Consider the following 12408-nt stretch of genomic DNA (forward strand, 5'->3'; position numbering starts at 1 on the left):
AATGGTAGCACTGTATTAATTTCTGCTTGGTCTTTCTCAAAATGTATTTGCACTTTGAAACACTTAAAGAATGATCTGTTCTGTGGTCACTTTGGAGTGATGTCTTCTGTGAACTAACTGCCATTTAATTCTACTCTGCAAAGTGTAGATAAATCCTCTAATAAACTAATTTTTAAATTATCAGTTGTTGATTTTCTTCCTCTCTGAAGCACTTACTTGCTTAGAAATCCTCAACTGTGAAAGTCTTGGAGATCTAGAGTGCTAATTACATCTAGAACATTTTTTTTGCAAATACTTTTCTCGTCTTGTTCTTGATTGTCTAAAAACTGTTGGGCTATTTGCGTATTTGTCTTTTCCCTGTTCCTGACCTTTTTGCAGTATTAGATGTTTTTGTGGGGGAAAGAGATAATTTTCCTAGTGATCATTGATCCTCCCCTCAGCCCTCTACTGTGCCAAAGGCGATTTGGGAATGCAATTCTGTGGGAGGGATAAGAGTAAATATGAATTAAAAAAAAAAAAAAGTTTTCTGTTAACTTCTGTATGGTAACATTGTTGTCTTAAGTTGTAATGTAATTTGTACATATTCTTCAGGTAATCAAGATAACCAAAACAGTGGAATATCAATCCATAATCCAAGACCATGAACTGATACATAATATGAACAGTTTTATAATTATCTCATATTTCTTCATCTTTATTCCTTCTGCCTTTGCTTTGTTTTTTTAAATATTCAACTTTCAGTAAGATGCATTAGTCTGTCTTTTTGCTTTCTAGACAAACTATGAAAACAGAATATACAGTCTGAAAGTAGAGTGTGGACCTAAATATCCAGAAGCACCTCCAACAGTTAGATTTGTAACTAAAATTAATATGAATGGAATAAATAATTCCAATGGAATGGTAAGTTGAAATGGTAAGACCAACCACCTTGTTAATCTGTACTATGAATTTTTTCTGGGGAACAGTCCAGGTGAGGAAATGCATGTTGGACAGAAATTTCATGTTTAAATTTTGCAACATAAATACTTGCTTTAAATAAAATTTTCATTGCCTACTACATACATGGAAATCTTTAGGTATTTATAATAAATCAGTGGCCTCTCAGTAAGACCTGATAAGTATTATTTACAGTATTGAAACTTTTTTTTTTAATGAAGTTGAAGCTTTTAGTTTTGCACAGAATAAAATGACTGTTTAAGCCATGTGTAGGTATTTCCCCTTATAAAAAGGGGATTAGACAGGAGTACTGTATTAGTCAAGACCATTACTTTATTTAGGCAGTAAAGATTGTTTTAGTATCCAGATTTTATCTGATGTTTTCATTAATTACAAGTAGAGGTTATTGTGCCTCATTCTCACTACTTTAGATGTAATAACTCCCCTGTAGTGAAGCAATGTATTTAAATTCTTATTTTCTTTTTACTGGGTTTATCCAAATCTGAGATGATTGTGAGCTTCTCTCTTAAGGTATCTTAATATAGATGGTAATCACTCTCATTTTAAAGATCCATTTGCAATAAGTTACTTTGACTTACCTCGTGCTTAGTGTGGGATGAGTGCATGAAGGTAAGCAATGACAGCAGCTCAAGCAATAGTTTGTTATTCTTTGTATACTCTTATCCTGTGAATAAAACTGAGGTACCCTGGATCTTAGTGGGAAAGGGGTAAGCTATCTTGCATTTGCAGTGATACATGTGCGTATAAACAGGAAACAACAATTTATCACCCCGATGTCTATGTGTATCTTTGTCTTCAATGAATGCAAAGTAATTGGGTTAAGGTAGTACTTAGAGATGAGTCAGAGATCATCTTTGGATTTGAAATAGTTTAAAAGATTCAAAAGAAAGATTGACTTGCATTTGAGTATTATAATACTGACATGTGAAACTTAAGTATCTGAAAGAGTGTAGCAGAGAGAGAAATTCTTAGGCATTCATTCGAGCCCTCGTAGGTGGTAAAATAGTGTGCTGATTGGACACCCAAAGCCAGTGCACTAACATTTCAGAAATACTTTAAAATTAATTTGAAAGAACTTCTGGCATAGCCACCAACTTACGTCTACTTGAAAATCTTAATACAATTGTTATCTCTAAATCAGCTGTTGCCCTTTATCCAAACTGTGGCTGGTTATCTAGGAATGTGTGTTCATTAAGAAGTTGAGACTAGGCAAAGCTGCAAATTTGGAATGCAGCAGAGCTTTTTATATGTTTGTAATATTATTTTGATACCTCCCCCTAGTAACATGCATTATTCTGAATCAGTGAACAAATAGGATCTCATGCCTTCATCTGTGCATGCCTGAGAAAATGGATGTTGATTTCAGGGAGCAGAATCTCAGACCTGCAGAGCCTGAAAACTCAGGTTTACCTTACCAGCTCAGTTGGCTTGGAGCTTTTGTTGCGAGAAGTCTAGACTTCCTCAGCCTGCAGACGAATAGGGTGGTTTTAAAAGCACCAGTTGAAATCCAGGTCTCTCTACAGAAAAAGTTTGATTCTAATAAATTCATAGGTTTATACCAAATCTTCCTTCAGTTTTTCCCTCAATAGTTCTATGAACTAGTATATCTTATGAAGGATTTGCTGTGCAAATGCACAATTTTTTAATAGATTTCAGTAGGATTAGATTGAATTGTTACAGTTTTCAGAACTAAAGAACTTAAAACTCATTCATTATTTAAGTTTTAATGTCTCCATCATCTTGGTATCTTGCATTGTAGCTTATTTTTGCCGTTGTGTTTACTAGAGTTGTGCCAAATCTGTCAGATAAACTAGGGCATATTTTACAAATCAGAGCACAGAACTGGGCTTCAGTTGACTGAGTTTGGCTTTGCCCAGACCAGCTTTTTTAGCTTTGGATAAGTAAATTAATACTTGTGTTTCCATAACTGTAAACTAGGTTAAAAACGTGTTGTGAGAATTAGCTGAGTACCTGTTACTATTGTAAAATTCAGCCCTGTGGTCTGTAGTCCTCTAGACTGTATGTTAATTTAACTGAAAATAAAGGTACGAATAAAAGCATAGAATCTGTTTAAGAATCACTAGTTCAGTAAATGCTATCTAATGACAAAATCCACATGCTGAATTAATGTAATATATTCACATATTTTACCTAGCAAGTTAATTAGTCTTTATTTTCCAGAGTTTCCAAGTATGATGAGCACGCAATTCTCTAGTATTTTCCTCTAACATATTTTTTTTGTTATTTAAATAGTGTTTGTGAATGACTACTTTAGAGAGTAATGTACTTAGTTTATTTTTTGGTTTATTTTCTTGACTCTGAAACTAATTGCAGTTTTCGTTTTTCAGTCTTTTAAGCATATGTTTTAAAAATTGGGGTTTAGGTAAGAAATGTTTTATTTTTAGTGAGAGTACTGATTATAGTATGTCACATGCTATTTAAATAGTTTTTCATTAAACTTCATTTTAAATCCAGCTTTAGGAAAATTTTACTAAAACCAGATATATTTTTAGAAGCAAAAATGTGGTCCATCTGCATTAGGTCTATGCTTGTATAATATACAGGCCTGCTCCAAAATGCTGGAAAGCAAAACATAAAATATGGATGTTTTATGAATGAAAACACTGGAAGACAACCCATATTTCTGAAAAAGCTAATTGGAAAATCAGACCTTGAACCCAGGTCTCATGAGGCTCGTGCTATTGTCTTAACCACAAGCTCAGATTCTTTTTCTCCTGAAACACTCCTGAACTTCTCTGAAACATTTCACGTGGCTGCTTCCTATTTTATAAGTTCCTTCTTGTTTCTTCCAAGCTGCTGTCTCACTTTCTGATTGTGTTCAATATAATAGATCATAACTGCTTTCCAGGGTTGCTGCATTCCTTGAACAGTCGGAGGCAAGAAACAGGCTTTTATCTTCAGATAAACTCTGCCAACCATGCTTCTGCACCTGGTTTTTGACATATGGGCAGCTTTTGATCCCAGTGGTTATAGATGTCATGAAAAAAGTTGGTGACTTGCAGAAAAGAAAGAGGTTTGAGATTAACAATAACACAAATTTTATGTTGTAGCAGTATTATCATACTACTCAATACCTTTAGAACATTGTTAAGGAACATGTTACGGAAGGTGCGTGCCAGGAACATCTGAAGAAAAATAGAACCCCCGGTGTGAATTTAGAGGGTGATGATTTCTGTTGAGTTGGCATGTGAATGATGGAGGGGGGAGATGGATGTGCACCAGAGTTAACTTTTTTCTAAAGAAGTTAGTCTCAAACTGCTTCACTGGCAGTGGTTCTCAACTTTTTTAATTTGCAAGTCCCTTCACATTTTGCCTGAAAACTGCAGGTCTGTGTAATGAATTTATCCTTATTGACAATGACAGGTTTATTGACTTACTGACTTTTTTGTTTGATTGTTTTGAGAGGAGATTGTTGCTTGTAAATAACTTTTTCATCAACAGCTTATCTTCAGGGATCTCAGAGATCACTGGTTGAAAAATGTTTAGTGCAGAAAAACAGGGGGGTTACTTTAGGAATATTTATATCAAGACACTAATTCTAGGTGTTCTGAATCATCCTGCTTAAGTGCCTTTCTCTTTCAATCTGCTGGTTAGTTTCTGTGTTTGCTTGCTTTTCAATTTGCATATGCAGCTACTGCATCTGTATACAGAATTAGGTTACTAATTTCAGACAAGCTAGTCCAGGTATGTAAGTAGGGCTGGGCAAAATGCTTTTCTGTGCTAATGGTGTCACTGTTGTAAAATTCTGTTTAAATTATCGTTCTTAATGCAATGGGGTCTTTTCTCTTGGAGACTTGTGTATCATATGTTGATAAAACACAGGTTGTGTTCTGACATGATATTTATTTTCCCATGGTCTTCTGAGGATGTTAGATTTTTGCATCTGTGAGAGCACTCTGCAGCAATCTACTTGCAGGATTTGCAATCACTTCTGTTTGTTTAAATACTGTTTACAGCTGTTTCTTTTAAATTTGGTTGCGACTGTCAACTATAAATCTGTAAACTGTTGTCCAGTTATTTTTTTGAATATGTTTATAGTAGACTAAGCAGTTTGCTGCTTCTTAAAGTTAAGATACTGGGATCATTATAAACACTGAACACTTTGCAGCATTTTGTGAAATGATTTAGTTAGGTTTCAATTGTGTGGAAAAAATCATGTATTATACATATTGTTGCTCTTGCTATTGTTTAAGGATTTACAATTTACCACCAGAGTAAAATAGTCTTGAGGCTGCAGTTTTGAGCTTTATTAACTTTTATGTGATCTTGAAAATCCTCCTTCTGTATACCAGAATGCATACTTCTGATATTAGCTATATGCTTTCGTTTGAACATTACACAGTTTGTGTAGCCCTTCCAAATATCTTAACATTGTTCTTCATAAAGTAAATTTATTGAGTACTGTCTACGTTGGAAATAACTTCTGCAATGCAGAGAATAAAACCTGAGCCAAAATCTTTACTCAGAACATTCATAACATTGATAAAGAAGAGTTTACAGTCTGAGTTTGCTGCTACAAATTCCCAGTCAAGAAAGAAGAGCTACTTTCTATCCTGGAAGAGCCTACTTTTAAGTGATCAACTCTTATATTCCTGCTTAGCCCAAGTATCTAGAATTGCACTGTTTAAACAACACTGGTTTAAACCCAGTTTAAACAACACTAAGTGAGTGCTTTAACTGAGGCTGATTCTCCAGTCTTGAGAGAGTCCACAAAGATGAAGTTGAGGAGAAGTGAGGAAAAGGAAGATGGTATGGAAGCAGAATTGCCAGACCAAAGACAGACTTTCATTTTGTGAGTCCCACAGCAACTGCCTCTCCAGCTGTTTTTTGCTGACCCCCTCTTCTCTGAACTGATAATATAATTAAGTTTTCTTCCTCAAAGCTACTGAAATCTAAACTTACCTTTTGTTCTTATCCTTGCTAATCTACCCAGTCTTCCTTTAAAACTGTTAATTATCATATGGACTTCCACCTCTCCCCCCCCCCACCCCACCAAGTGCACATGTCTTTCCTGGTTGGGAATCCTCTGTTGCAAGTGTTATCTGGCCCTTGACCTCGTTTACAGTAGCTTCTTTTCCTCCTATTTTACTTAGGTTATTGACTTCTTGCCAGGCCAATGATATGTGATGTGATCTCTCCTTAGCTACTTCAGTAGACGGTGTTGTGACTCAGACTAACATGAAAGTTGTTTAAACGACTGATCTATATACCAGACAGACTTTATACCAAAGCATTCAGGAAGCACTCATGTTTTGTTCCATTTTGCTTAAATATAAGAGGATGTCAGGTGGGCTGCAGAGAAGTATTAACAAGTTGGGAGAGAAGGGGAGAAATAACCTCTTAAACAGCTGCAGTTGCATGACAAGTGGGTATATGATCTGAGCCCTCATTTCTTCTTTTCCCATGCTGCTTACCACTGTGCAATTTTTCTTCTTTTTGTAGGACCCCCCTATGGAGAAAAATGATGATGTCATGCATTTCTTGCTGCATTCTCTATATGGAGAATAGTTTTGAATAAAGTGATATCCACTATTCTAATTTTGAAATGAATTCATGTTGCTAATTTTGTAGGTCCAGCTGGTTGGACAGAAACTCTGGAGAGTCCTTCTTTAATCTCCCTAGGAGGACTGGAGAGGAAGGGTCTGTAAGAGATTTTGGTACCTCAGAACAGAGTTCAGGCTGAATAGATGTCTTACTCAAGCTGCTACTTTGATAGTACAGGAAATCTCTTATCAGAGTTTCCCTTTTTCTCCCTGGTAGTTTTGTTTAATAGTCTTCTTTTTAAGAAAAGAGAAGCTGTTTTCCAGTTACAAAGATTATTCTCTCTTGATATTGCCCCTTTATCTGCCATATTAGCCCAAATACTCCATAAAAAAAGTGTCCAGCAATTACAGTGGTGATCTGACCAGCATTACTTTCAAAACCTTTCTCTACAAGCTTATTCACTTGTATACTTATTTTAAGTAGGCATGATCTTGCTGCATGATACAGCTTTCCTCTCAATGTTCTTTTTCTTCCTAACTTACATTAGTTCTTCTTTTGGAAGAACTATTAAGTAATCTTACTGCCTTATGCTGTGCTTTGGTGATATACTGTCCTTGGCAGCTGTACTGAGTTTAAGGAGTTCCCAGTTCTGAGCAGGGGAACGTCATCATTTGTGTGAACCTGGACTCTGTTCTGAAGTACCAAGATCTCTTACAGACCCTTCCTCTCCAGTTGTCCTAGAGAGGTTAAAGGAGGGCTCTCCAGAGTTTCTGTCCAACTGTGAACTGGATTAAGGATCCTACTTAAGCACTTTCTTCCATGTGTTTTTTTCAGTTGGATGGATCCTCCCATTCAGGTCAGAATGTAGCCCCACAAATCCTTCAGGGCTTAGCTCAGAAGGTGATAAGCAGCAGCATTGATGCAGGAACAAGTGCCCAGTGAGAGGGACCAGAAGTTTCTTAAACTAGTATTGCTGCTGAAGCCAGCATATGGTTAAACCTTGCCTCAGTTTTCTCCAACAAAAATGTTTAGTCTTACCTTCTGGTGTTCTGAAACTAGGCAGTCTCAATTTGAACAATGTAGAAATAAAACTTCTGTGGTAACATTCTTATTTCTGATTCCAGTGTTTTTTTTTTTCCCTGTTTGTCCTAATTAAAATGGGAAAAAAAAGTTCTCAGTGTTTTATGCTGTCTAAATCATAAAGCAGTGGTTTCCAACATTTACAGCCATGTGATCTGCCACATTACTCTGCCAGTGGAGTTCAGTAGTATGTGATAGCCCTTTTCCAACTGAGGGCCTCCTGTGCAGTTGCACAGATGTATGCCCCTGTGTGTTAAGATGCTTCTTGCTTGGGCTGGGTGGCTGCTGCCAAAACAGTTCCCAAGCTGACTGTCAAATGCTGACTTACCTATGGAAACCTCCATGTTATATTGTGAATTGTGTGAATTGTCCCACAGGTCCCATAAAGGAACAGGAGAAGTCCTGTGTCCTTTCAGTTCCTCTTCAAACTGGTATTGTTTGGACTCTTGTGTGGCCGAATCTCTTAAAGAACTGAGAAAACCCCAGTGTATGTATTGGCATAGTGAAATAAGGTGGTGGTGGTGGGGTTGTTTGCATAATTTAAAGCAAATTAATAAAAATAAATATTTAAAAAAAATATGGCTGCAGTTTTGCAGTAAACTGTTGATTTCCTGTCCCCCCCTCCCCCCTTTCCTTCTCACTAATGTTAGTATCAGCAGAGAGGTCCAGCTGTATGGATTTTATTGCAGAGTATCTGTATCTGTATGTAAGTATATGATTGTTTTCCTAAAAGTATTTTATGAACATAGGAACTATATTTATGCCACAGAGAAAGTGTCAGGGGATGCTTTAAATCTTTATTAGAAAAAATGAGAATTATTTATGTAGAAATTTTGTATTTCATGGTAACTTAATTTCCTTATAACTACCTCTTCTTTTTTCCAGGTGGATGCACGGAGCATACCAGTGTTAGCAAAATGGCAAAATTCTTATAGCATTAAAGTTGTACTTCAAGAGCTAAGACGTCTAATGATGTCCAAAGAAAATATGAAGCTTCCACAACCTCCAGAAGGACAAACTTACAACAATTAATTTTAGCTGATTCTCAAACTTCTGTCTTAAAACAACAACCTTCTACTCATGTTAATGTCTTGATTAAATCTCACAATGCAAACACCCACACATTAAAAAAATTTCAGCTGGTATACATGACCTGGACATTTGTAAGAATATATATAATATATGTATGCCCAATATGTTTTCAGGCACTATGGGAGAAAAAGGCAGCACAATTATTTTTTTTCTCTTATCAAGGCACTGTCATTTTAAGCATAAGCCTGAAATAGCCTAAAAATGGAATTCAGGTTTTACAAGATGAAAGCATGATAGAAAGTGTCGGATTGCTGTGGAATAATATATGTTTCTGAAAATAATCTCCTGAGAGGGCAAAATATAAATGGCATGCTTTATCCATCTTGCTTAGTAAAAGAGCTGCGATTAAATTTGTTTTAAAGTAGCAGGTACAGTGAAATACTGTTGCTCATCTTGTTTAATTTTGCAAAGGTGTGGGTGCCGACTACTAGTAGTGTCACAAAGTATGTTCAGGATTGTTTTGATACCTGTATTTATAAAATGGGGGGATTAATTTCTGTTAAGCAGCTCCTGTGTGTTACATGTATCGGACATGGCAAATATTTGTTTACAGTCTTTGTTCTAATAAACCATGCATTTAAGTTTTAGTGAAACAAAGGAAATGTATGGATATGTGATTGAGATTAAAGTTAGTCTTAAAATGTAAATAAAATGTGGAAAGTGTCTGAGACTGTGCCATTTCTATAGTAGTGATGTAATATATGTACAGTAACTTGCAGAAGTAGTGGAAAGCCAAACATAATATTGCTGCTGGTTTTACATGCACCTTTTATTCTTACCGCTTTTTGTATGCTTACTTTACTTGATAGATCAAGATATTTCGTTTGTTGCAGAGGAGTAAGTTCTGTCATCTGCAGTACCGCTTCTTTGGACAAACTTGCACTGTATAAAAAAAGCCCTCCCCCCTCCCTCCCCCCAGATTCTTTTGAGAAATGAGCATAACTCTTTCACTTGGCTTACTTGACCTCTGAGCAGTTTTCAGACCACACTGAAATCTGTCCTACTTCTCAGTCCTTTGTCTCACTTTGGCGGCTGCTACCTTGATTCTTCCTTTCTTGCATTGCTTCCTCTTTTGTGTTTCTTTCCTTTTTTTTTTTTCCTCCTGTACCATTTTTGCCTTGTCTAAAATACATTTAAAAAAAAAAAACAAAACTTCAGGATGCTTTAATAAAAAGTTATACCTGTGGTACAGATCATATTTCCATCTGCATTGTATGCATCAGATGCCAGTATACCACTGTCTTATTAGTTAGAACGCTTTCTGCCTTTCCTGTGGCTGTTGGTCTGTTTCTTTCCATACATTCTGTCTAGTGGGAACAATGGTTTTAGTTCTGTTACTGATTTCTCATAAGAAAGTAGCTTATTCTATCCTTTGAAAATGAGATTTTTTTTTTCTTTTTTGCTCTTGGAAAAATGCAAGCCTTTGTTCATTTCAATGAGAAAATATAACGTTGGGAGTGAGACAACTGTTTGGCATTCAAAGTTTTATTACTGGTTCTCTTGAAAAAGTGAGTATAATCAACTTTAAGTTGACTTTAAGTTTATTTAAGTTTTAAGTTTAATACATTTAAGTTAACTTTGAGTTTGATATGCTTTGCATATTTCTGATGTAAAGGACAAATCTTTAAAAGCAATAAACTAGGTGTTCTTTTTTTAATGGGAAGGTTTAATTAATATTTGTCAGTTTATGCTCTTTAGACAAATTGGGCACTTCCAGAATTGGTGGAATTGTAGCTACCAGCTGCCTCTTGTCTGTATTTATATGACATATCATCTGTGAAAGCTTGGCTGAAGTGCATTGCAACATTTTCCTACTTGATTTAATTTGAATGATTTTGATGCCATTAAATACTTTTTATTTTCTTACACTAACACTGCTAATCTATATTCAGTCGATTAAAATAATGGAACTGTGTAGTTGAGATGTGAATTTTTGGGAAAATTTCAGCATAAACTATTGAGAGAATGAGGAATACCACTCAACTTATGTGATCGTGATTGGTAACATAATTTAAGAGACTGACTTATTCATGGAGTATGGAAAATGACTGGTTGTTCACTTACTCATATGAGGTGCAAGCTGATCCTAGAACAGTTATTTTTGCTTGTCTGTACATTGACCATTTGTACCTGTACAAATCTGCATATCCAACTGTAAGCAGATACATTTCGCAGAGGAAAAAAAAAAAAAAGAGAGAGAAAAAAAGTGGGAACAGTTGACCTGAGCTCAGACACCTGGGTATGTAATCTAAAGGATGACTGTAAAAATATTCCTGCAGTCAATTTAAGATGTTTTGGTTATTCATTTTGCTAACACAGGGAAAAAGTCTAAATATAATGTATACTGCAATTTTAAAGTGTGTTAAACTACTGCATAAAGTTTAGAGCCTCTCCAAAACTCTTCTATTACCTAAAGAAGGTTTCAAAACACAACTGCTTATTGTCCTCCAGACAGATCACATTGTTTTACAAGTATCCATGTTAGATCAGCATTTACTTAGTAATTTGTTTCCTCATGTTTTTGTGATTTCTTTTGGGTAACATTCTTAAAAGCCAGAATTTTAGTTTTCTTCTAAATAATTCACTCGTGTTATGTTCTGTTTAGCAGGATTTGAATTTGCTATTGTTAGCAGCTGTGTATGTATTTTTCTCAAATTGTATTTGTACGTTTTGCAAAGTGTAGCACCATTTTTATCCAATTGTGTAAATAGGAACACTCAAAAGTTCTAAATATAACATTTTTTCAAATTGCATTTGAAAAATCATATCATGTTAGTGGTCTTGAACTGGCATTTAAACTAGCTTTGTGCTCTGAAGGGTTGCCAAAGTTCATGTGTTTTGGTTGTTTGGGGGTGGGACAAATGTACTATGAAACAAAAGAAAAAGATGGTATGACTCAGCCCTCGTAAACCTTAAGATATGAACTATCCTATGGAAATATCCACATATTACAAATAATGTGCCTTACTCGTTTATAATGCAGTACATAAAATGATGCAAGTTATGTACCCATGAGCTGCCTTGGTAGCACTGATCTTCCTAAAAGCAATTGAAGTAGAGAATACTTGACACCTGGTAAGATTAAGCCAAGAATGAATCCCTCAACTATTATTAAGGAATAGTTGCTTATTCTACATTCCTCCTAAATGTTTGTTATACTTGAAATAAAATTATAGTGAATCTTATTGAGTTGATCAACCATTACAATTAAAAAAAAAAAATCTTAACTGCATAATTTAGACAAATACTTATATTTCAAAGTAACCAATTAAAAAATATTGTATGTGAATTTGTAGAAATATATTATTTCCTATTTAATAGCTTTTGGAACAATTATTTTAATCGGGGCTTAAAAATACTCATTACAACTACGTGAAGGATCGTGTAGCAGGCCACTTGATAGTTCTCCTAGGACAGAGGCAGGATATCTGAATATTACCTGCTTTTTTTTCTGGCCTCTGGTTGTTGAAAATTCAGCCAGATTGCCCCTGGTGTGGCTATAGTCTCAACTGCTAGAGAGGAAGGAATAAACTAGTATTAAGCTAGTCTGAATACGTTTTGTTTTTGTACTAAAAAGATGACTTAAAACTACCATTGGTCTGGGTTTTTTTGTGCAAGTAAAGTTCCAAACAGAGAAGCAGTGGGACAAAACCCCATTTCTCAAACCATTCTAAATAATGTATTCAAAACTTTTTGTGAAGTCTAGGAAGGTTTCTAAGATGGGGGGGGGGGGATATTTCCCACTTAGTAAAACATGATGAATGTCTTCCCCCC

General features: G+C 35.4%; 1 protein-coding gene across 6 annotated transcripts in view; it reads left to right on the top strand.

Moving 5' to 3' along the window:
- Nucleotides 1-10097, top strand: part of UBE2V2 (ubiquitin conjugating enzyme E2 V2) — a 30594-nt gene extending 20497 nt beyond the window's left edge. For 4 of the 6 annotated variants that reach the window (XM_026064408.1, XM_026064411.1, XM_026064406.1 and 1 more), the window contains 2 exons: nucleotides 775-900; nucleotides 8428-10097. In XM_026064408.1, coding sequence (XP_025920193.1) covers nucleotides 775-900; nucleotides 8428-8574 — 273 coding nt within the window. In that variant the 3' untranslated portion in view covers nucleotides 8575-10097. Of the gene's footprint in view, nucleotides 1-774; nucleotides 914-8427 lie in introns of all 6 variants that reach the window. The other 2 variants (XM_026064410.1, XM_026064409.1) reach the window with 2 other exon arrangements.
- The last annotated feature ends 2311 nt before the right edge of the window (nucleotides 10098-12408 follow it).

This window comes from Apteryx rowi, unplaced genomic scaffold (assembly GCF_003343035.1).
Source record: "Apteryx rowi isolate R43461 unplaced genomic scaffold, aptRow1 scaffold_216, whole genome shotgun sequence".
Lineage (NCBI taxonomy): Eukaryota > Metazoa > Chordata > Aves > Apterygiformes > Apterygidae > Apteryx > Apteryx rowi.